Source organism: Scyliorhinus canicula, chromosome 20 (genome assembly GCF_902713615.1).
Source record: "Scyliorhinus canicula chromosome 20, sScyCan1.1, whole genome shotgun sequence".
NCBI classification, from domain to species: Eukaryota; Metazoa; Chordata; class Chondrichthyes; order Carcharhiniformes; family Scyliorhinidae; genus Scyliorhinus; species Scyliorhinus canicula.
This window is the reverse complement of record NC_052165.1, coordinates 4,766,575-4,792,008: the sequence shown is the minus strand read 5'-3', so window position 1 is coordinate 4,792,008 and position 25,434 is coordinate 4,766,575. Positions and strand designations below refer to the sequence as shown.

At 46.8% G+C, this 25,434-nt stretch overlaps 1 protein-coding gene across 8 annotated transcripts in view; it reads left to right on the top strand.

Annotated features, from left to right (window-relative positions):
- kcnq1.2 (potassium voltage-gated channel, KQT-like subfamily, member 1.2) overlaps nt 1-25,434 on the top strand; it is a 606,356-nt gene that overhangs the window by 409,037 nt on the left and 171,885 nt on the right. For all 8 annotated transcript variants that reach the window (XR_005458330.1, XR_005458329.1, XR_005458328.1 and 5 more), the window contains one exon: nt 19,547-19,622. Coding sequence is in view for 4 of the 8 variants with exons in the window: in XM_038780518.1 (XP_038636446.1) it covers nt 19,547-19,622 (76 nt within the window). In the remaining 4 variants the exon portion in view is untranslated. The remainder of the gene's footprint in view (nt 1-19,546; nt 19,623-25,434) is intronic.

The window sequence follows — 25,434 nt, the reverse complement described above, 5'->3', positions numbered from 1 at the left end:
ACCACTGAAACACTCATCCCAACATTTGGGATAGGATCATTGTATGTTCTCTTACAGGGATATTGGAATCCTGATATTCCTGGTGTACCCTGGAATTTGGGACCATGGGACAAAATCGTCAGTCCTCATTCGCAACTGGGATTTTCTGGTGCCGTTGAAAATTACTTTTGGCTAGAACGCCAAATTTTCTGTCCTCGTTCATGATGGATCCCGCTGCAGACGAGACTATATAGTTCTGCCCGCAGTATTCAGTTTACTGTTACTGCTCTGCAACTGAGTTTAAAAATCTGACTTCGACATTCATTCATTCATTCTGAAGGAAAAAATAATTATAATATTTCCATTCTAAAGTACTCCTCCACCCATCTCGTTTTAAAAAGTTCCTTAAAATGTTCGGAAAACTTGGCACTGAAATCCCTCGGATGCTGTATTTGCCTCCACCACAGCCCCAGCAGGAGAGTAACGATATTCTATGATTCTATGATTCTCACCCAGTTAAACTGTATCCCTGTCAGATTCTATTGGGCACCCCACTCTAACTGCAGTGGGGGGGTCAGAGTTTCAGATCTGTGATATCTGCTGTTGGTGACATTGGGAAACAACCTAAGGGAAGCTGGTGGAGGGGTTACCGCATACAAATTTAGAATTTGCTCGCACTGTGTGTGACCTGTCTGAGCAGCTCTGTATATCTCAAGTACCAGCCAAGGACATTGCCTTTTTTTGGTAATTTCCCACAATAAAATTGAATGGTTATACTTCTAGACTCGAATGTACAATTATTTGTAAATGCAAAGCATATGTCTCAGAATAAGTCAGCCACGTGTGTCCTGTAAAAAATAATTGAGCGGAAGGGGCTCTTCATTATGGAAAATAAACATTTTTATTTGTACCATACTTGATGATTTTAAATCGATGTGGTGAAACACCAATTGCTCTGTCTGCTGCCTCTGCCTTTTGCAGTTTTACTGTGCTGACTTTCAGATGTTTGGAGTTATGCCAGAAGTGACTTTTTTTTTGCAAAAATCATGCTTTGTGGTGATTTGCTAACTATAATGTGCATTTGACTTTTCCTCTCTGTCCCCCTTGCTTTTTCAAACATTTCGCTCAGACATTGAATGATTATTGCACAATCACTTTGAAGTGCTGCTATGCTCACTAATGTGAGCGTGCACTGTTCACATCAGTAGTGATAGCCATTAAATAAGTTCACGTTACTTCTTCACAAATGTTGTATCTCCTTTAAAGCCTGAAGGATTAAATAATTCCTCCTAACTCCATTGGACTGAAGATGTTGGAACTGACTGTTGAAACAAGATGTTTAGATGAAACGGAGAGAACTCTTCCAACGATGAAGTATTCAAGTTAATTATGGTTGGTTATAATTTTTTTAAGGAATTCCAATTGCCGTAGGGACTTGCTCTTCAGTCAGTTCTACTGATGTGTCTCCTTTCCACCCTGTGAGCTGAATTTTCAGGATACAATATGTTCCGCAGTCGGAACATAACCCAGCCATCAGAGCAGACCATCTTCTGGGGCAATTCTGTGCAAGATGTCCTTTGGGTTCATCGTCCATTTAGGCATGGGAGAGGAGAGGGGGGATGGCTGCCGGCAGACGTCACAGCAGATAGAGTGACGATGTGCCGCTAAGAGAAAAACAGTGAAAGCAGTGTCTCAGAGCTGATGTACTCGGGTTTGCCATTTGCACCATTTGAACAGTTAGGTTGGATCCTATTTTTATACCACTCCAACCTCTGACTGTGCAGCTTCCTCCTCTGAATAGTTGAGGTTCTGACACAACATGGGGCTCATGAAACGTTATCCAAATTGCATTGTTCATAAACTTGCTACAATTGCCCATTTAAGAAGCTTAAATAGCTTGACAATGCTGCTGGATGGATTACTGCACTTTGCAGAAGGCCCTTGCCTTAAAGCCCACCGACCTGGCCTATATCTGTATGTGGGTACAAATGTATACTTATATTGTGATGTAGTCTGTCATTAACTGAACTATTACCCTCAGTTTTCAAGTTTAACTGATCATACAGCACATAATGCAAATTCTGTGTTTGGTGTCCACCTTTATACTATCGGAAAATATCCAAAGTGGCATTGCTATTGTGTGACCAGGCATACTTACATATAATGGGAGTATGGCATAAACTATGCCAACACTGCTGTTTGCGCTGGCCATAGAGCCGCTGGCGATTGCGCTGAGAGCCGCAAAGGGATGGAAGGGGATGGTTAGGGGCGGGGTGGAACATAGGGTCTCTCTCTATGCGGAGGACCTGCTCCTGCACGTGTCGGACCCATTGGCCGGGATGGGAAGTATACTGGAAACATTGAGGAAGTTCGGCCAGTTCTCAGGGTACAAATGTTTGTCGTTCAGGCAAGGGACCAGGAGAACAGATTGAGAGGGCTACCATTTAGGCTGGTTGAGGAAAGTTTTCAGTACTTGGGAATCCAGGTGGCGCGAGACTGGGGCAGGCTGCACAAGTTAAATTTTGCTAGGGTGGTGGAACAAATGAAGGGAAAGTTTCGGAGATGGGATGCACTCCCGCTGTCGCTGGCAGGGAGGGTGCAGACTGTAAAGATGACAATCCTCCCTAGATTCCTGTTCATTTTTCAGTGCCTCCCGATCTTTATCCCACAGTCCTCCTTCAAAAGGGTTAACAAGATGATCATGAGCTTTGTCTGGGCGGGAAAATCCCCGCGGGTGAAGAAGGCGATGCTGGAGAGGAACCGCAGCGAGGGACGGCTGGCATTGCCGAGTCTGATTAACTATTACTGGGCGGTTAATATCGCTATGATAAGGAAGTGGATGGTGGGTACGGGGTCTATCTGGGAGCGGGTGGAGGCGGCTTTGTGCAGGGGCTCCAGCTTGGCAGCCCTGGTCACGGATTCTCTACCGCTGCCGCCGGCCAGGTACTCCACCAGCCCGGTAGTGGTGGCGACCCTGCGGATATGGGGCCAGTGGAGGAGGCATGTAGGGGAGACGGGGGCGTCGGTTTGGGCGCCAATCTGCGACAACCATCGGTTTGCCCCTGGGAGAATGGATGGGGGGTTTCGAGAATGGCGGCGGGCGGGGGTGGGAAGGGTGGGCGATATGTTCCTAGAAGGGAGCTTTGCGAGTTTGAGGAACTTGGAGGAGAAATTTGGTCTGGTAAGGGGAAATGATTTTAGGTGCCTACAGTTGCGGGACTTTGTCCGTAGACAGGTCCCATCCTTCCCACGCCTCCCGCCAATGGGGATCCTCGACAGAATAGTCTCTAGGGGGGAAGGAGGGGAGGGTAGAGTCTCTGATATTTATAAAGTGCTCATGAAGTGGGAAGGGTCCCAGACGGAGGAACTGGAACCTAAATGGGAGGAGGAGCTAGGCAGGGAGATGGAGGACGGGCTGTGGGCAGAAGCCCTGAGTAGGATCAATTCGACCGCAACATGTGCCAGGCTCGGCCTGATTCAATTTAAGGTCGTTCATCGGGCCCACATGACAGTGGCTCAGATGAGCAAATTCTTTGGGGTAGAGGACAAATGCGCTAGGTGCGCAGGAGGACCAGCGAACCACGTACACATGTTTTGGACATGTTCGATGCTTAGGGGGTACTGGGAGGGATTTGCGGGGATCATGTTTCGGGTGCTAAAAACAAGGGTGGCGATGGGTCCTGGGGTGGCAATTTTTGGGGTGAGAAAGAGGCCGATGTTTTGGCCTTTGCTTCCCTGATAGCCCGGCGATGAATATTATTGGCGTGGAGGGACTCAAAGCCCCCGAAGACTGAGTTGTGGCTTTTGGACATGTCGAGTTTCCTGGGTATGGAAAAAATTAAGTTCGCCTTGAAGGGATCTGTGCAGGGGTTCGCCCGAAGGTGGCAACCATTTATTGACTTCTTTGCGGGAGAGTGAGCGTCAGCAAGGGGGGGGGGGGTTAGAGTAGAGTAGGAGGGATAAATTGGCGGGTAGAGCGATGGGAGAGGAGCGGGCTTGTGCAGTATGTTATGATGGAAGTATTGATTGTACGTGGATGTTTGCACATTTTTGCCTTTTTTGCTTTCTTTTTGTTGATGTTTGTAACTGTTTACAATGCCAAAAACTACCTCAATAAAACTGTTTGTTTAAAAAATAACTATGCCAACACTCCAGCTAATGCAAACACGCTTAAATTATGTCTTCAATTCACATGAAGAGCAGGAAAGATGACATTGTTTCAAGCAGTGGAAAGCGCTGTAGCCTCAGCTCATCCCCAAGATGCTCATTCCCAAACGTACATAAATAAATCAGGAGTATAGATTTGGTTAAAGTATTAATACAGTTGTACAAGCTGCAAGATTTGGAATTAGTTGAGCAGAGCATCATCTTATGAAAAATTTTCAAGTCCATATCTGAAATAAGGTTTTTGTAACAGTCAAGCTGCAGATCAATGGTTTGTTGTTTAAAGACACTGGAAGTGGGAAGTAGGAAGTGGGAATTTTTTGCTCTTCAGGCAATTATCCAATTCTCTTCTTAAGACCATGATTGAATCTGCCTGCACCACATTGTCAGGCAGTTCATTCCAGAAACTAACTACTTACTCTGGCAAAAAGCTGTTCCTCATGCTACCATTAGTTCAGATGAAGTGTGAACACATGAGACTGTTACCCCATATGAAGGAGCATGCTTTATATCTGTGAGCTACTTTCAGCTTCACCTTATGATTCCAGTATACCTGAGACCAAGGGCTGAATTGAAAGTTGGCGGGGTTCACATTCCTGCCAACGTGGACAGGCCCGCTGACATTTTACACCCTCAGGGGCTGAGTGACCCTGGTGGAACCCAAACTGAGCGTCTGTGAGCAGGTTATTGCTGAGTAAGTACCGCTTGATAGTATGGTTGATGACTTCTTTCCTCACCTTGTTGACATTGGAGAGCAGACTGATAGGGCGGTAATTGGTTGGGTTGTATATCTCATGTTTCTTGTGTATCGGACACACTTGGGTAATTTTCTGCATTGCCGGGTCGATACCAGTGTTGTAGCTGTACTGGAACAGCTTGGCTAGGACTTCAGCAAGTTCTGGAGCACGAGTCTTCAGTACTATGCCAGAATATTGTCAGGGCCCATGGCCTTTGCAGTATCCAGTGCCTTCAGCCATTTGACCATGGTGGATCCTGAATTTGCAATTGGCAGGGTTGAGCTTTAACTGTGTGGTCCTGATCCTGTCAAAGGCCAAACAAAGACGTGCATCATGTTCTTGCATTGTATGACCCCCAGACCAGTATTTCATCCAGGATGATTTCATAGGATTAGCCTGCAAAAGGTTGCTAAATGCACTATTGAAAGACTTCACTGGTGGAGATCCCATAGGGCATGCGGAGGAAATAGTATCTGTCTACCAGAGACATGAATGTAGTGAGTTTCGAAGATTCTTCATTTGACAGGATTTCCCATAACCTGCACTTTGCATCCAAGGAGCTGAAACCCTTGGCATTGGGCATGTCAGCTGTAAACCTATTCAACCATCTTCATAGGGTGATGAGGTATAAGCTGTGCCTTGTTTAGGTGAACTGGATCGATGCAACGTCTGACCATGCCATCTTTCTTTACTGCAATCACAGTCTGTGACCTTGTCACCCAGTATTGTCATCCAGTTCAGCTCATTGACTACTTTCTGCTTCATCACTAGAGATAATCGTCTTGGAGTAAAAACCACGAGAGGTACCAAGTCATCCGCCTCATATGATATATTACAGGTAGCTTCCCAATGACGTCATAATTGAATAGGTCTTTATGTTCTATCATTTCTGGGGGTGGGTCCTGCAGAGTGTCTACATCTGGGCCAAAGTGGATTAACCCCAGTGTGAAGCTGTCCCGAAGGAGGCTCAGTGCCTTTGTTACTTTGAGCTCCAATTGATTTACCATGTTCATGCACAGAACAGTGGAGCAGTGACCAGCTGCGATGTGGGAGGTGGCATGGCCAGGCTGCTGTACCTTGAACTTGCAGCATTTCACAAAATAGTTCCATTTGTTACAGGGTTTACCAAATGCTGAACATGTAGTTCTGTTCTGTGAGTGATGGCCTTCACAGTAGGGGCAGGGCGTGCTCCGTACCGCAAAAACTTCTGTTTCCCACCTCAACTCTTTGCTGCTTCTTTCTGACTGCTCGTTCAGCATAGAGATGCTGATGGCAGATTCCAGCATTAGATCTTTTGCACAATGAGGCTGCTTACAGACAGGATCACGGTGGATCCCACACACAATGTGATCTCTCACAAGTCGGTGAAGTTTCCAAACACGTAGCTCTTTGCTAGGATTTTCAGGATCATGGTGTACGACTGAATAGATTCATCAAATTTTTAGTTGGTAATATTGAAGGTGTGTCAATCCAATATATTATTTACTGGCATGCATATGTGCTTGGATCTTTTTAGCAATATCTTAAGGTCCTCCTTTTCCTCCATTTGAAAAACAAAAGACTCCATTTTCTCGGCTGCCCCAGGGTCTGTGTTGTTCCTCGTGTCTTAATAAAGCTCGTAGTCTCAAGTGTGGAGAAGATGCTTTATTGTGAGTTCGTTCAGTTTCCAGAGCTCGACCTAGAACTACCTTCCAGTGCTAACTACCAGCTTTGCTAGCTGTGTGTCCTGCTTACCAGCCCGCCTGCTGTGAAGTGTGTGTCCTCACTTCCTGTCCTGATCTATTTATATGGCTCTCCCGTGCTCCCTCTAGTGGTCGCTCAGTTGTGTTGCATCTGGTTAACTTGTGATCACCACATCCCCCTTTTTCTCTTAACATATTTTCTGAACATCGTTAAAGAAAATTGTACATCCTGTCCCAGTGTATTTATAGCTCTCCCGCTCATGTTTGCTCTGTTGTTTTTGTATCTGGTCAATCTACGATCACCACATCCCCCTCTTTCTCATTACATAGTTTCTGTACATCATTAAGGAAAATTATACAAAACAGTAACTTATGATATGCGTATCTATACAAGTGATGATGCTATTGCCTTAGTTAACAAAGCCAATGTATTTATATGTCCAAACTTAATAAACACATTTATGAGTCCAAACTTGATGAATTTGTTCAGAGCTTTTTTTTTTTCTTTTTGTTGTTGATGACATGGTGATATTGATATTTCAAGTCCGCTGTGAATGTTGTTGGTGTTCCTTGTTATCTTAAGTACCCAATGCGTCATCCCGAGGTGTTTGCATGGTCACATCACTGATGTTGACTGGCATGGACTTTTTTCTGTGCTTGTGGTGTTGATTTATTGTCTCATCCGCCTTGGATGCTGGTGTGCTTGCTTGTTCTGGAGCAGATGTGAGTTTGTGCGATTCGTTGTCATCCCATGACATGTTTGTAGTCTTGTTATCGTTTTGCAGTGTGCTGTGGCATCGTCCATCATGTGCCAAGTAGTGCCATTGTGTACAAGTCGTTGTTTCATTGCTGTTGTTTCTGTCGTTCCTGTTTTTGTTGTTTCCGTTGCCGTACTTGTCGCTGTTTTTGTCGTTTCCGTCTTTGTTGTTGTCGCTATCTTTGCTCCTGACTTTGTTGTGTTTGTTGCCATTCTTGTTGTTTCTGTCCCTGTCGTTGTCGCTATCTTTGTGCCTGACGTTGTTGTTTGTCTTGTTGCGCTTCATGTTGCTTTTATTCTTGCTGTTGTCGTTCTCGTTTCTGCTGTGCTTCTTGCTATTGTTGTTTGTCTTGTCGCGCTTCATGTTGCTTTTCTTCTTGCTGTTGTCGTTCTCGTTTCTGCTGTGCTTCTTGCTATTGTTGTTGGTCTTGTCGCGCTCCATGTTGTTTTTGTTCTTGCTGTGTTTCTTTTGACTTTTGTTTTTCTTGTTATACTCTATGAGTGTCCCGAGTGGATAATTTGAGTCATTGAGCATTCCGTCTCGCGGATGGTGCGAATGATCTGATGTTGCATCGGTGCAGGTGACATCAATCAGTTGTGGAGAATTTGATTCCGCATCTTTGCTTTCTTGGTGCTCGTCTTCTCGCGAGTGGTGCGAATGATCTGATGTTGCATCGGTGCAGGTGACATCAATCAGTTGTGGAGAATTGGATTCCGCATCTTTGCTTTCTTGGTGCTCGTCTTCCGGAGTCAAAGTCTTCTCGATTACATTTGACGCGGTGTCTGTGGACTCTCGGCGCTCCTCTTCTGGAGTCCAAATCTGCATGATTTCAGTTGACGTGGTTTCTCTAGACTCTTGGTGCTCCGCTTCTGGAGTTAAAATCTTCATGATTTCTGTTGATGTTATCTCACTGGACTCCAGGTGCTCCTCTTCTGGAGTCAAAATCTGCATGGTTTCTTTTTGTTTGATGTCTCTGGACTCCAGGTGCTCCTCTTCTGGAGTCAGAATCTGCATGGTTTCTTTTGGCTTGGTCTCTGTGGACTCCAGGTGCTCCTCTTCTGGAGTCAAAATCTGCATGTTTTCTTTTGGCGTTGTCTCTCTGGGCTCTTGGGTGGCCCGACTCTGTGCTTCTGTACAGACAAGCTGAGAACTGTCAGTCTCACTGTGATCCTGTACGTCGAGTGCGAGCACCTTGTCACTGTTTTCGCTCTGTGCTTCGGTACAGACAAGCTGAGAACTGTCAGTCTCACTGTGATCCTGTACGTTGAGTGTGATCACCTTGTCACTGTCTTCGCATGCAGTGGGCAGAGGTGCATTGTCTTCTTCTTGTTCCTGTGAGCGTGTTGGACTTTCATAGTCCGCTCTTTCTTCATGTTCCTGTGAGCGTGTTGGACTTTCATAGTCTGCTTTTTCTTCTTGTTCCTGTGAGCGTGTTGGACTTTCATAGTCCGCTCTTTCTTCTTGTTCCTCTGAGCGTGTTGGTAGACTTTCATAGTCTGCTTGCGGTTGCTCAGGTACAGCGGGTTTACCTTCATGGTCTTGTTCATGCTTGGTGTCCGCCCGGGAGTGTTTGCTTGCATCCCTGTTGGCGCCTTTCATCACTCGCACTGTGGAGCCTGTCATCGCTCGCTCCGTGGAGTCTTCCTGTGCTCTCTGTGTGGCGTCGTCTTCGTCTTGGGTATTGCTGTCATCCAATGTATCGACGAGCTGCCATGGCACCATGGTGTTGGATTCATCCACCATGAGTAGATTCGTGTTGAGCTTTGCAACGGTGTCGCTGATGCTGTGATCAGCATGTCCAAATAACTCCTCCATGTCTGAGTAGTATTCTTTGAAAGCCATTTCATCTTGGTTGGCTTCTTCTACCACGAGTTGGTTCGTGTTGAACTTTGCGACCGTGTCGCCGATGCTGTGATTAGCATATCCGACTGACTCAGCTCTGTCTGAGTAGTATTCTTCGAAAACCAAAGCATTTTGGTTTGATTCATCTACCACGAGTTGGTTCGTGTTGTACTGTGCGACCGTGTCGCTGATGCTGTGATAAGCATATCCGACTGACCCAGTCAGGTCTGAGAGGTAATCGTCGAAAAACAAATCATCTTTTGTTGTTTCGGAATTCTTTTTGTTCGCTTCACTGTGTGTGGTGAAGGCAGCTTTTTCCAAGGTTTTGTGCAAGTTGTTTTTCACTGTTGGTTTAAGTTCAGGCGTTTTTCTGTGTTCTGAGGCAAGAAAATTTGGTTTTACCACTTTAAGTGTCTTGTTTTCAATTTTCGGGCATTTCCCTTTTAAGTGGGCGTGGTCAGGATTCTCAGACGTCATGACGTCACGCGTAGGAACGACTTGCACATGCGCAAATCGGCTTTCTTTCCTTGTGCGGTTAGGTGTCCATTGCGCATGCGCGGCTTGCGCATGCGTATGACGGTCCGCGACGAAGACTTTTTTTGACTGCGCATGCGCGGCTTACGCATGCGCATAACGATCGGCGCCGCGATCTTTTGTAAACTGCGCATGCGCGACTTCCGGTTCCGGCGCATGCGCAGACGCGATTTGTAGTTCTTTGCTTACCATAGACTGCAAAATGTGCTCCGACGCCATTTTATCGCGGATTTCAGCGTTTTTTCTTTCTAAAAGTTGTAAGTTACCTTTTCTTTCCGATCTGGACTGGATTTCAGCGTTTTGGCTTTGTGAAAAATTCATGTTATTTCTTCTTTTTGATCTGTACTGTGCATTCGCGATTTCCTGATCTTTTTGTGATTTTTTAAGTCTTGCATCACTCAGTCTCTGTGCAGGTTGGACTGTGAGCATGCCTTGCTGTTCAAATTTCTCACAGTACTCTTCAAATTTGTTTAGTAACGTTTGTAAGCTGTTCCTGTCTTCACCTTTTGAGTATTTAAATCCATTATACACTTTCCTATTGACAGGCCCTTCGATGAGAATTGGTATTTTAATTTTGTCTGAGGCTTCTGCTACATCATTAGCTATGAGATAAAAATCGAACATTTGTTTAAACCTTTTCCAGACATTTCTTACATTACCAGTCGTGTCCAGCTGAGGTGGGTATCCATGCCACATCCTCGAATTAGCGATGTCTTCCCCAGTCAAATGTCCAGTAGGAGATTTCCATGCCATTTTGTGCTTTCTGTATCTGCAGCTGAGTTGTCCTGTAGTAAGCGTCTGAAATCACTGCTGGTACCATGTGTCGTTCCTCGTGTCTTAATAAAGCTCGTAGTCTCAAGTGTGGAGAAGATGCTTTATTGTGAGTTCGTTCAGTTTCCAGAGCTCGACCTAGAACTACCTTCCAGTGCTAACTACCAGCTTTGCTAGCTGTGTGTCCTGCTTACCAGCCCGCCTGCTGTGAAGTGTGTGTCCTCACTTCCTGTCCTGATCTATTTATATGGCTCTCCCGTGCTCCCTCTAGTGGTCGCTCAGTTGTGTTGCATCTGGTTAACTTGTGATCACCACAGGGTCCACTAAATTTAATACAGCGTACGCCTGTACCTTCTCTAATTTGTCTGATAGACTGGTGCCACAGTAGATACGCCACTCCTTCTTGAATTTTTTCCAGTTAACTGTGACGTTTTTGTCAAGCACAAGCAGGTTGACACAGCAGAATCTCTGTGCCATTCTACCAACTCCTGGCACCATGTAGGAGGATTGAGTTGCAGTGACTGGCAGCCAGGGACAAGCAACAACAAAGGTTTATTGATAATACTGAGCAGAGGGGGGTAGACATTAACAGGGTCTTCAGGGACTTTTATGGGGAATTGTACCAGTCTGAACCCCCGGTGGAGGGGGGGGGGGGGGGGGGGGAATGGGGCGCTTTTTGGACAAGCTGAGATTTCTGAAGGTGGGGGAGGGGCAGGTGGAGGGGCTGGGGGACGCCGATTGAGCTGGAGGAGCTGGTCACTGGGATAGGCAGCATGCAGTCGGGGAAGGCGCCGGGGCCGGGTGGGTTTCTGGTCGAATTTTATAAAATGTACGCAGACCTGCTGGGCCCCCTGTTGGTTAGGACCTTTAACGAGGCAAGGGAGGAGGGGAGGGCTTTGCCCCCGACTATGTCACGGGCGCTGATTTCCTTGATCCTTAAGCGGGACAAGGACCCCCTGCAATGTGGATCATATAGGCCAATCTCGCTGTTAAATGTGGACGCCAAGCTGTTGGCGAAGATCTTGGCCACAAGGATAGAGGACTATGTGCCAGGGGTCATTCATGAGGACCAGACGGGGTTTGTAAAGGGAAGGCAGCTGAACACCAATATACGTAGGCTTCTGAATGTTATAATGATGCCGGCGGTAGAAGGGGAGGCGGAGATAGTGGTGGATTTGACGCGGAGAAGGCCTTTGATAGGGTTGAGTGGGGATACTTGTGGGAGGTGCTGGAAAGGTTTGGGTTCGGGGAGGGGTTTGTCAGTTGGGTGAGGCTGTTATATGATACCCCGATGGCGAGCGTAGCCACGAATAGGAGGAGATCGGACTACTTTCGGTTGCACCGGGGAACGAGACAGGGGTGTCCCCTGTCCCCCTTGCTCTTTGCGTTGGCGTTGAGGGAGTCGGGGAATTGGAGGGGTCTGGTGCGCGGTCGGGAGGAGCACCGAGTGTCACTTTACGCAGATGACTTGTTGCTATATGTGGCGGACTCAGTGGGGGGAATGCCGGAGGTTATGAAGATTCTCAGGGAATTTGGGGGCTTTTCAGGGTGCAAGCTCAACCTGGGTAAGAGTGAGTTGCTCATCGTCACCCGGGGGATCAGGAGGAGGGGATTGGTAGGCTCCCACTGAAAAGGGCAGGGAGGAGCTTTAGGTACCTGGGAGTCCAGGTGGCTAGGAGCTGGGGGGCCCTACACAAACTTAACCTCACAAGGCTGGTGGAGCAAATGGAGGAGGAGTTTAAAAGACGGGACATGTTGCCGCTGTCGCTGGCGGCAAAGGTGCAGTCAGTCAAGACGACGGTGCTCCCGAAGTTTTTGTTCCTGTTCCAGTGCCTCCCCGTCCTTATCCCGAAGGCCTTTTTTAGGAGGGTCAACAGGAGTATTACGGGATTTGTATGGGTGCATGGGACTCCGAGGGTGAGAAGGATGTTTTTGGAGTGAGGCAGGGATACGGGGGGCTGGTGCTAGCCAACCTCTGTGGGTTCTATTGGGCTGCCAATGCAGCGATGGTGCGTAAGTGGGTAATGGACGGGGAATGGGCAGCATGGAAGAGGATGGAGATGGCGTCCTGTGTGGACACGAGCCTGGAGGCGCTGGTGACGGCGCCGTTGCCGCTTCCTCCAACGAGGTATACCACGAGCCCGGTGGTGGCGGCTACCCTCAAAATTTGGGGGCAATGGAGATGGCATAGGGGGGAGGTTGGAGGCTCGACGGAGTCCCCAATACGGGGGAACCACTGGCTTGTTCCAGGGAGCATTGATGGCGGGTTTCTTAGCTGGCACAGGGTAGGTATTAGGAGGTTGGGGGCCCTGTTTGTAGATTGGAGATTCGCGAGCTTGGGTGAGTTGGAGGGGAAGTTTGGGCTCCCCCCGGGGAACATGTTTAGGTACATGCAGGTTAGGGCGTTTGCCAGGCGGCAAGTGGAGGGGTTCCCTCTGTTGCCCCCACGTGGGGTACGGGACAGGGTGCTCTCGGGGGTGTGGGTTGGAGGAGGGAGGATTTTGGATGTGTGCCGCGTAATGTAGGAGGTAGACGAGGCCTCGGTGGAGGAGCTGAAGGGTAAATGGGAAGAGGACCTGGGTGAGGAGATTGAGGAGGGGATGTGGGTGGATGCCCTGGAGAGGGTGAATTCCTCCTCTTCCTGTGTGAGGCTTAGCCAAATACAGTTTAAGGTGCTGCATAGGGCCCACATGACTGGGACGAGGATGAGTAGGTTTTTCAGGGCCAAAGACATGTGTGCTAGGTTCTCGGGGAGCCCAGCGAATCATGCCCATATGTTCTGGGCATGCCCAGCACTGGGGGAGTTTTGGAAGGGGGTAGCAAACATGGTATCGAGGGTGGTAGGATCCAGGGTCGAGTCAGGCTGGGGGCTCGCGATATTTGAGGTAGCAGTGGAGCCGGGGGTGCAGGAGGTGAAAGAGGCCGGTGTTCTGGCCTTTGCGTCAGAGTAGCCCGGCAGAGGATTTTGCTCCAATAGAAGGATGCGAGGCCCCCAAGCGTGGAGGCCTGGATCAATGATATGGTGGGGTTCAGCAAATTGGAGAAGGTGAAATTTGCCCTGAGGGGATCAGTACAAGGGTTCTTTAGGCGGTGGCAGCCTTTCCTGGACTTCCTGGCAGAACGGTAGGAAAATAGGCCGGCAGCAGCAGCAACCCGGGGGGGTGGGGGGGGGTGTTGTTTCGGTGGAGGGAAGAAATGTGTACATGTGTTGAATATGCCGGGTGCTAATCTATTTCTTCTTTTTGTAATTACTGGGGGGGGGGGGCTTGGTTTTGGGGTTTTTTCTTTCTTTTTTTTTTTCCGTTTTTGTTGTTAATACTGTTCTCTTGTTGATATTTTCTGTTTTTGATATTTTGTGAAAATCTCACTAAAAATTATTTTAAAAAAAGATAATACTGAGCAGCGCTTACATGGTGTGTGTCTGCCCGCACCCCGGGGAGAACTCCCGCGCTCCCAACATGTGACCCCTTTTGTACCCACGTCAGCCCAGCATCCACGTGACCACCCGGTCTGGAGGCACGGGTTAATCACCATCCCCTTCCCTTTTCCCGGGCTTTATCCAATTCATTTCCTTGTGTCTTCAGACGAGGGGAAGGTGGAAGAGAAGAAAGTTGTTTAATAAAGTTAATCGGATAATCAGAAACATGGGCTGGATTCTCCGTTGGCGGCATCCTACGTTTGGCTGGGAGGGCACTCACGCCTGCAGATTTCTCAGTGGGAAATCCCATTGGCCGGCTGCCGGGATGAAGAATCCTGCTGCCAGCAGGGGGTGCTCACCGTACCAGAAAATGGGTGCGGCAGGACGGAGAATCCCACACATGTATTCAACAGCATTGATGTAAATTTCCCGATTTCAAGCATAGTTTGCCTGTGGTACTGTGATCTATCTTCTGAATTCAATTAATATTTCATTACTCTTGTTGTCTATAACAATAATTTATGCATCCACTAATCCAGTCTAATCCACTTTCCCCTCTAGCAGTCAACACCTGTCACTACTTCAGCCTTCAGCGGTTTCCCATAAACTTGAAAACAAAACTCGGATTTTTTTCCTCGGTGTCAGGTGAAACGCTACTTATGGTAGATTTTAGTCTGTTTTGGACAATTAATTTTCTCATGAAACCACATTGAAAATTCTGAGAGCAGAAGATAAGTCATTCAAACAGCAGTTAGATATCTTTGTTCAAATCTATTGCCTCCATTACTAAATGTAAGCCACTTGATCTGCTGAATCCTTTCCTTTCCCTAATCTCCAATAACGAAAATGGTTTTGAAACAAAATAGGTGGCAGCAGTCTAAATTGCATCTAAAATTCACGGTAGCATTGTGGGGCAGCACGGTAGCATTGTGGATAGCACAATTGCTTCACAGCTCCAGGGTCCCAGGTTCGATTCCAGCTTGGGTCACTGTCTGTGCGGAGTCTGCACGTTCTCCCCGTGTCTGCGTGGGTTTCCTCCGGGTGCTCCGGTTTCCTCCCACAGTCCAAAGATGTGCGGGTTAGGTGGATTGGCCATGATAAATTGCCCTTAGTGTCCAAAATTGCTCTTAATGTTGGGTGGGGTTACTGGGTTATGGGGTTAGGGTGCAGGTGTTGACCTTGGGTAGGGTGCTCTTTCCAGGAGCCGGTGCAGACTCGATGGGCCGAATGGCCTCCTTCTGCACTGTAAATTCTATGAAAATTCTGGTGAAACCATTTGATGCAGATTAAGTTTTTCCATGAAAGCAAAGTAAATGCTGGGAATGCATTAGGGCCAATATTTGCTCGAACAGGTATTATGCTGCTGGCCTGTAATTGTACTTTTGGAATTTTGAGACCTTTTAATTCCTCGACGTGAGTAACAAATCACTACACTGTTCCTGCCTGAAGCCAGCAGGAACGAGGTCACAACTATCATGAGTAAAAAAATTAGTTGTGGAGGGTTTTGTGCATTGTCAAACTGCTGAGCAGGTCTGTACCTCATCGGATATCTTTTACTTGATATTGATCAGAAGTATGAAATCTGGCCATTTCGCCATTCCGGAATCCATTGTTCCCACAACAGTCCTGCCAGGTCCTTTGGTCCACACTGTTAATCACTGCCTTAATCAGGTAATTACTGCCTTAATCAGCAAAATAAGCAGAGTAGTTGCAAATTGCAAAACAATTTCTCATCACAAATGTTATTACTTATTCGTCATCTCAAATGACAAAGCTTTAGCCACTATACATTAAGTGAGATCTTGTGGCGCACTGGCTACCAGCCTTCCTCAGAGCCAGGAGCTCCGGGTTCAAATACCCACCAGGACTTGAAGGTGTGTTCATAAGGTGGCCAAACAGGTTGACTATCAATCTGCAAAATCCTTCCAACGCACCAATGGCAGGCAGTAGGAACGGGAGAGACATGTCAGCCTTGCAAAGAGGCACTCCTCAAGCTGTAAGCCTTTGGTCACAGGCCAACAACACGTTCCGGAAAACAAATGATGGGAACAGATGAAAATCTGCCTTGTGCAAGACCAGGTGCAGGAAATGAGACAACAACAACTATACATTAAATTACAATTTTCAAAATTATATAATAGTCCTTCTGCACTTTACATCATGCAGACGTTTTTGGTATTAAAACTAATAAAGTGGTCAACAGAACTTCATTTAATTTTTGCTATAAATATTTGATCTCTTTGAAATATGTGTCATGGGGGGCCCGGCGGCGCAGTGGTTAGCACTGCTGCCTCATGGCTCTGAGGATCCGGGTTTGATCCGGGTCACTGTCCGTGTGGAGTTTGCACATTCTCCCCGTGCCTGCGTGGGTCTCAACCCCACAACCCAAATAGATGTGGATTGGCCACGCTACATTGTCCCTTAATTGGAAAAAAAAGAATTGGGTACTCTAAATTTCTAAAATTGATTTTAAAAAAGAAATATGTGTCCTGTCTTTCTAGTGCATTTTTCTTTTTGTGAAAATAGCAGATCAACAGCAATGTCCAGATGTCAGTTGACAATGTCCGGAAATACAGAATGAGATTGTTTATGCAGTGACTCTTGTGTTATTTGCTGTGCTGTATGGAAGATGGGTTATACTGTTGAGACGGATATAAATTATATCACAGCCACATTCACAGCCATATCAACTTGGCAAGATTGACGGCAATATGTGAAATAGTTACTGGTTTGCCAATAAATTGTTTTTTTTTATTTATTCAGGTTTCCAATATTTTCAACAACACAACAAAGCAAAAACAGCAAAACCCCCAAATCCCCCTCCACCCCCCCCCTCCAATAACCCCAAACAAAAGACCCACTTTGCCCCCCCCCCCCCCCCCCCCCCCCACCCCTTAACAGCTGATGGTAGCCAACTCTTTAAAATGCAATAGAAACAAACCCATCTCTTGTGGAACCCCTCACTTGCCCCCTTCAAAATAAACCTGGCCTTCTCCAAATGCAAAAACTCCATCAGATCCGCCAGCCATGCCGGGGCACAGGGCAAAGAGGCTGCCCTCCATCCCAACAGGACTCGCCTGCAAGCAATCAGCGAGGCAAAGGCTAAAACATCTGCCCCTGCCCCTGTCTGCAGCTCCGGCAGGTCCTACATCCCGATTATGGCTCCCTGGGGACTGGACTACAAATCCAACAACAAGGAAGGTGGTGCCACCGGAGAATTCGGCAAAATCCCGCACCTGCATGTCCTGAAAACCTCCCCCCTGCGGATTCCCAAACTTCTCCCCCCAACTCTTCCAAACTCGCAAACTACCCTTCTGGAAATAGATCCGTCATTTCCATCACCCCTGGCTCCTCCGTTCCCCAAAACCTCCCATCCATCCTCACCAGCTCAAACCCCATGATTCCCTCAGATCGACAACCCCGTCCACCCCGCCCTTAACCTAAAGTGCAGCCGAAATTCCCAACATATCTTCAGCATGCCCACCAACACCGGACTCCCTGAATATTTTGCTGGGGCGACCGGGAGCTATGCCGTCGCCAGTGCCCACAACCCCGACACCTTACAAGAGCCTGCCTCCATCTTCACCCACAAATCCTCCAGCTCCCTGCCCCAACCCTGCACCTTCTCAATGTTCGCCGCCCAATAATAGTACAACAGGTTTGGAAGGGCCAGGCCCCCAACTGCCGCCCTCTCTGAAGCACCGTCTTCCTAATCCTTGCTACCTTACCTGCCCACACAAACGATCAAATCAACTGTTCCACCCCCATCAAAAAGTTTTCAGCAACAAAAAAAACGGTAGTCACTGAAATAAAAATATAAACCGCGGCAAAATATTAATCTTAATTGCCTGCACCCGGCATATCAATAATAGGGGATGGCTGTCCCACCTCAGTATGTCTGCCATGACCTACCCATCAGGCTCGTGAAATTTAATTTACTCTATGTACTACCTATGGCTGTATAAACCCCAGCCAAAGGTAGTCCATAATCCCACCACTATCCCCTTCCACTTATCCGAGCACCTCAGCACTATGGCCAAGGGCTCTATCGCCAGCGCAAATAGGAGGGGGGACATGAGGCGCCCCTGCCTTATTTCCCGATGTAACAAAGTACCCCGAGTTCACTTCATTAGTGCACACACTCACGATCGGTGTCCTATACAACAATTTGATCCACACCACAAACTTAGGCCCAAATCTCCGATACTGCAAACAAATAGCTCCACACCACATGATCAAATGCCTTCTCCGCATCCAAGTCACCGCTGCATCCAACTCCTACCCCCGCCTTCTGCCGGAGCGAGCCACACATTTATCAGATGCAGCACGTTTGAAGGCTGCCCTGTACAAACCACGTCTGATTCTCCCCAAACATCTTCGGAAGGCATTCCTCCAACCTCAGCTCCAAAACTTTCGCCAGAGTCTTGGCATACACATTTAGCAGAGATATTGGCCTGTACAACCCACACTCAACCGGGTCATTCTTCTTCTTTAACAGCAACAAAATGGATGCCTGTCCCATCGTCCCTTAGCCACCTGATGCTCAAACATCTCCACCAATAGTGGCGCCAAGTTATCCTGAAACCTTTTATAAATCTCCACCGAGAACCCATCCTGCCCTGGTGTCTTACCCGTCTGCAGTCTCCGTATTGCCGCCTGAACCTCTTTTGTCCCCACTGGCTCTTCCAGCCCTGTCCTCTCCTCCTTTCCTACTCTAGAACACTCCAGCACCCCCCCAAAAAAAGCCTCAAATCCAACTCATCCCCTGGGGGCGCAGCCGATGCAATGTTTTATAAAACTCCTGCCCCAGTGCCACAACCAACTCCCCTGCCCCTTTCTGGATCTGAAGATCTGGGGTAGGACCCTCCGCATACATCCCAACCACTTCCAAGATTTCCTCTACCAGCCGCTCCTCTCTTGCCTCCCTATCCACCTGAGCCTTAAACGAGATGATCTTGCTCCTTTCCACCGCCTTCAGCGCCTCCCAGACCACTAAAGGCGAAACCTCCCCAGTCCTATGGAACTCCACATAATCTTCAATCACCTTTCCCCTCCTTACATAAAAATTTATGTTCACCCCAAATCCAACCTCCACGCCGGCCTCTGTACCAGTCCCTTCTCCAGGACCACATCCACCAAATGTGGAGCGTGGACCGAGGTAATCGCCGAGTATTCCGCTTTCTTCACCCCTGACAACAACGCCTTCCTCATGATAAAAAAGTTGATCCTTGAAAACACATTATGCACAGGCGAAAAGGAAGAAAACCCCTTGACCCGTGGATGCAGAAACCTCCACGGGCCCCTTCATAAACAAAGCCAACACCTTTGCCCCTGCCCCGAGGTGGCTAGCGACCCACCATGTGACTTCAGTTGGTAATAAGTGGTACTAGAGGACAGTCGCATTAGAGGTAGTTCCAGTTCTATGAGAGTTCAATTATTCGTTACCGTTTGTACAATAGTTTGTTAGTTATCTTTCCATGTATCTGTATTGTTAATAAATTATCTTGCTCGTCAAAGAACTAGATGTCTGTGTGCATCTTTACTATGGCCATAATACAGAACATAATAGTCTGCATGACTTGATTCCCTCCCATCCAGTGTATTTAGCCACAATGTCACTGGAAGTATTAAATATTATTCTTTCCTTCCACTGTTTTACAGATTAACAGAAGCGCACAGAGCTGCCGTAAAGGTTATTCGCCGAATGCAGTATTTTGTTGCAAGGACAAAGTTCCAGGTGAGGCATCGTATTCTGATTCTGTCCGATCATATCAAAAATTAGACAGTTTTGTCGGCCCAACGAAACAGAAATGCAAGTGCTGAATTGGAAAATATTGAGTTATATATACTTCCAGCTTTACATTGGTCAGCCCTTGTGCAAAGTGGTGCCTTATGCAACATTACCAATGTGAGGGTGATCCAGTTTAAAAGCGATGTTTTCACACAAGGTGTGGCTTTGAGGGGCGACCTCAAAGTGAGGCATGTTTGTAGTAGGTGAGGTGATGGTGGGGGAAGGGAGTTAGGATGGTGCAATATCAGCTGGGTAGTTCAGAAAAACCTCCATTTGTTGGTTTGATGCCATCTAATTAGAATGTGAGATCCGGTTTGATATTGAATGCACCGTAGCGGATGTGGTGTAGATCCAGATAACACAATTTACATTTCTAGAAATTTGTTCATGTGGGTATCACAAGCAAAGCCAGCTCTTATACCCATGCCTGACTGTCATTGAGAATGTGGTAGTAGCCCTAAGAGGATCGGTGCAAGGGTTCTTTAAACGGTGGCAACCTTTCCTCGACTTTCTGGCTCAACGATAGGGTACTGGGACAGTAGCAGCAGCAACCCGGGGGGGGGGGGGGGGGGGGGGGGGGGGGGGAACGTTGATTATGTTTGCTTATTTTATTTAAATTTGATTTATTTAATTTTAATTTATGGTTAAGTTCTCTTGTTGGGGGGGGGGTGGGGGGAGTGTGATACATGTGATGTTACGGTATGGGGGGAACTGTGGGTGTTATGGGGCTGTTAGTTGCATATTACTGCTTTTTGCTATACTTGTTGTTATATTTTTATATTTTCTGTAAAAAATTCCAATAAAAATTATTTTAAAAAAAAGAGAATGTGGTAGTAAGCCACATTCCTGAATCACCGTTGTCTATGTTGTGTAGGGCAGGTGGTCCAGCATTTTGACTCAGTGACAGTGTAGGAATAGCGATAGAGTTCCAACTCAGGATGGAGAGTGATTTGGAAGGGAACTTGCAGGTAGAGGTCCAAAAGGGAATAAAACTTCTAAGAGGCTGCAGATGTCTGTCACCACCTGACCCGACAAGCCCCTGGAAACATTGCTGTCAAATTACAGCCTGTTATTCTTCCTGTGTGCCCAACCCCCTCTCATGCTCTCCCGACTGCTGTTCCTCCTCCGCTGCTGCCCACCTTCAGGCCTCTCCAGAGCAAACTGTTGCTGGTCCTGAGGTTGGAGGAGAAAGGTTTATGATTTTTCTCATTGAGGAGTGGCAAAAGAGGCTTCTCAGTATCATGGGCAGCAGGTTCCACAATTTCTTTCTGTTTTATATTTCTCCATTGGACCTGTACCAATGTGATTGAGGCTAAAATGTAGTTCAGGTATGCTGATGCAATGAGGGAGAGTTGATATACTTGCCCAGTGATTATTCTGCTTATACAGAGATTTTATGGAGTGTCAGTGCAGTTTCTCTCCACGTGAAAGCCTGCTCCTTTGGATTCTTGTGTGTCATTTTGGCATTCTAATCTAATGTTAAGTGTAGTTCTATTCGTGTGCAGTTGTCTGTGAAACACCATGTGCATGTGCCACCTACCACCCCAGCCATTGACTCTGGATACCTCTCACGGTTTTTATTCAGTAAATATCTGAGGCTAGAAATTCTACCTGCCACTTGCCCCACTGCTGTTGCCGATTATAGTTATTATAAAAGAGTCATGTGAATAATATTGGTGCATGCAAGCCACAGTGCCAATGAGGTGCCCATTCCATGGACCAAGTGGGATTGAAGAGTTGCACATCTTTGTGGATGTGTTGCACAGGTCATTCTGGAGGTACTACTGTCTTTCACAGCTGTTCATTCGCTGGGGGGGCCCATAGCCCATAATGATACTTTTGGATTGATTGCTATTTGAATACAGCATTGTTGGGCCTATAGTAGCATGTAAAGGTATGTCTGTTTCATGCTGGCACTACAGGAGATGTAAATGATTCAATTTCTGGAGAGGTCCATTATCCTACTATCCTACTAGTCATGTCGCCTAGTATGATGTCGCGACTACGTCACAGATAGAATGTATTTGCTTTCTTATTGCTGGTGTTCTGTATGTTTTGTACAGAAAAAGGTGTGTTTACTTACCCTTGGAATGTGCATTCCAATCTAATAACTCAGCAGCAAGCTTTTGTGAGTTTAAAAATAAAGAAGGCTATTTATTTTCGAACACTTATCCTGATTTAAGTGCAATGTCACACAAATCTGGTCCCACTTACATGCCCACTCACACAAAGTATGCAGATAGATAAAGGTCATGTAATTTTACAGAATACAGTTACTTCCATCTTTGATTTCCAATTTTCAGTCTCCCATGCAGGAGGCCTGTGGCCCTTTGAAAAGATTTGGGTCTTGGAAGGTGAAGAGCTCACAGGAGGTTACGAGGTTTCTTAAGGTTTTCTTAGGGGAGGCAGTGGTGCAGTGGTATTGTCGCTAGACTAATAATCCAGAGATCCAGAGTTATGCTCTGGGGATCTGGGTTCGAATCCCGCCATGGCAATTGGTGAAATTTGAATTCAATGAAAAAACAAAATCTGGAATTAAAATATAAAGATGGCCATGAAACCATTGTCGATTGTTGTAAAAACCTACCTGGTTCACTAATGTCCTTTAGGGAAGGAAATCTGCCATCCTTACCTCTTTCAGCCTCCATATGACTCCAGACCCACAGCAATGTGATTGACTCTGAAATGCCCTCTGGGATGGACAATAAATGCTGGCCCAGCCAGCGACGCCCACATCCATGAATTAATTTCTAGGAGGTTGGTTCTCCGGGGAAGTTTAACTGGGACGGATTCTGTACTCTGGCTACCTGATGTCTTGCAACTTATATCTGAGTCTGGTTCACAGATCAGTTGAACTAATGTTTCTGATCGTTGTGTTGCATCAGCTCTTAGCTGATTTTTAAAAACATGGCTGCTTCACCATGTGACTTTCCGCAAGTTCAAGTCCTTTTCCAAATATGGTGCAGTGTTTATTTTTTTTTATTTTTATTTTTTTATAAATTTAGAATACCCAATTCATTTTTCCAATTAAGGGGCAATTTAGTGAGGCCAATCCACCTACTCTGCACATCTTTGGGTTGTGGGGGCGAAACCCACGCAGACACGGGGAGAATGTGCAAACTCCACACAGACAGTGACCCAGAGCCGGGATTCGAACCTGGGACCTCGGCGCCGTGAGGCAACAGGGCTAACCCACTGCGCCACCGTGCTGCCCTTGGTGCAGTGTTTATGTCGATTCCACATCCTGTGTTGTGCCTTAGCACCCCTGAGAGTTTCAAACAATCAGTGTCTTTCTTTTAAATTGACCCATTCAAATCCAATAATGCCCTTTCAATTGTTATCAGGGAAGGACATTGACTCACAACAGTCAGGACTGCTGTTTGGTTCCCTCTTGAGACAGGGAAGTGGTTCTAATCCACACAGGTTAGGTGATCTTGGGTGGCCATCTTTTCCAGTTTTGTCAATTTTTTTTCAACTATAAAATCTGTTTGATGTTCAGAATATCACACACCAACTGAGGAGAGTGGAGAGGTGGTGGGTTGCAGCTAGAAAAGTTTGGAAACCTGCCTTTTTGCTTCCATTTTGCTTGGCTTTGTGGTAGCATTCTTTCCTCTCTGCCTGCTGTTTGTGAGTTCAAATCCCACTCCAGGTTGTGAACACATTTTTGTGGATAAAACGTAAGCGTGATGTGGAGTGAATGCTAAAATTTTAGAGATGCCTTATTTTAGGTAAAGGGTTGAATTTCCATCTGGGCTGGGGAAAACGCAACCTGTGCACTTTTGTGACTTGCAAAATGCACATCTGAGCATTGTGTGACCTTATAAAAAGATTTTGTCATTTCACGTAGAGTTTATACTGTGCATTTTGAGAGCCATATGGTTAGAAGTCTCGCCTTGGTTTTCCAACACAGCACCCCAGCTCCCAACATTGTTTAAATATCCCTTAAATGTCATCTGTCATCTCCCTCACCCTCCCCACATTTACTGTGCCACTTTTATACCTCTCCCGGATCCTCAATAGCCACTCACCCAGTATTCACCATTTTCCCAGGAGCCAAACATTAGCAATGCAAATTATGTTAAATTCATTGGATTGGATTGTATTTGTTTATTGTCACGTGTACCGAGGTACACTGAAAAGTATTGTTCTGTGTACAGCTCAGACAGATCACTCCGTACATGAAAAGAAAACACATAAGGCAGACATAAAATACACAATATACATTGGAAAACCATTCAACTGCTACCAATCTATGAAAACGCTGAATGAAAACTTACTATCAATCACACCGATCTAAAATATCCAAGGGGGAAATAAGTTAGAATTCTAGTACCATCAGGTTTGTAAACAAACAAGAAATTACATCAGACAGATTCGGTTACTGTAGGCTCCTAAAAGTTTCAATAGTTCTCATGGAATCCCGACAGAGCAGAAGGAGGCCATTCAGCCCATCGTGTCTACACCATTACTAGGCCCACTCCCCTACCCTACCCCTGTAACCCATAACCCCACCTAACCTTTGGACACTAAGGGGAAGTTTAGTAAGACCACCTAACCTGCACATCTTTGGACTGTGGGAGGAAACTGGAGCACCGAGAGGAAGCTCACGCAGACACGGGGAAAACATTCAAGCTCCACACAGACAGTCATTCGAGGCCGGAAATGAACTGGGTCCCTGGCTCTGTGGGGTAGCAGTGCTAACCACTGTGTCATAGAACATCCAGTGCAGAAGGAGGCCATTCAGCCCATCGAGCCTGCACCGACCGACTTAAGCCCTCACTTTCACACTATCCCCGTAACCCAAAAACCCCTCCAAACTTTTTCAGACACTAAGGCCAATTTAGCATGGCCAATCCACCTGACCAGCACATCTTTGGCCTGTGGGAGGAAACCCGGAGGAAACCCACGCAGACACGGGGAGAACATGCACACTCCGCACAGACAGTGACCCAGCAGGGAATTAAACCTGGGACCCTGACGCTGTGAAGCCACAGTGCTAACACTGTGTCACCATGCCCACCTCAAGAATCAATAAAACACTTCCTAGGCTGAAACTTTTGAAACCTAACCAAGCATTCATAATGGAATAGCTTTCACAACAAAAGCTTACAACTCCACTGACCGAACAGATATCCATTTTGTCTATGTTCAGAAACTTTTTAAAAATATTTTAAAAAAAATTTAGAGTACCAAATTATTGGGTAATTTTGCAGTACCCAATTATGTTTTTCCAATTAATGGGCAATTTAGCGTGGCCAATCCACCGAAGTTGCACATCTTTGGGTTATGGGGATGAAATCCTCGCAGACATGGAAAAATGTGCAAACTCCATACAGTCAGTGACCCGGGGCCTGGATCGAACCCGGGTTATCAGCGCCTTAGGCAGCAGTGCTAACCACTGTGCCACTGTACTGCCCATCTTTCAGAGCTCCTCAACAGGCTTTCTATTTTCTTCACCAGTTCTTAAACCTAGCACGCTTTTAATAAACGTCAGGGCCGGGATTCTCCCTTTGTGGGACTAAGTCCCCACGCCCGCTGGAAAACGGGCGGGAATCACTCCGGATTGTTTCCTTGAAGGTCTGGGGTGATTTCCCATTTTCCAGGAGGCTAGCAGGACCCCGGCGTGCATCCTGCAGCTCTGGCTGTCGGCAGGGCTCTGCTGTACACAGCATGTGCACGGCGGCTGCAAGCGGGTCCACGCATGCATGCGGCGGCCCACCTCGGTGTGGGCGCAACCAACATAACGGAGCCACACAGC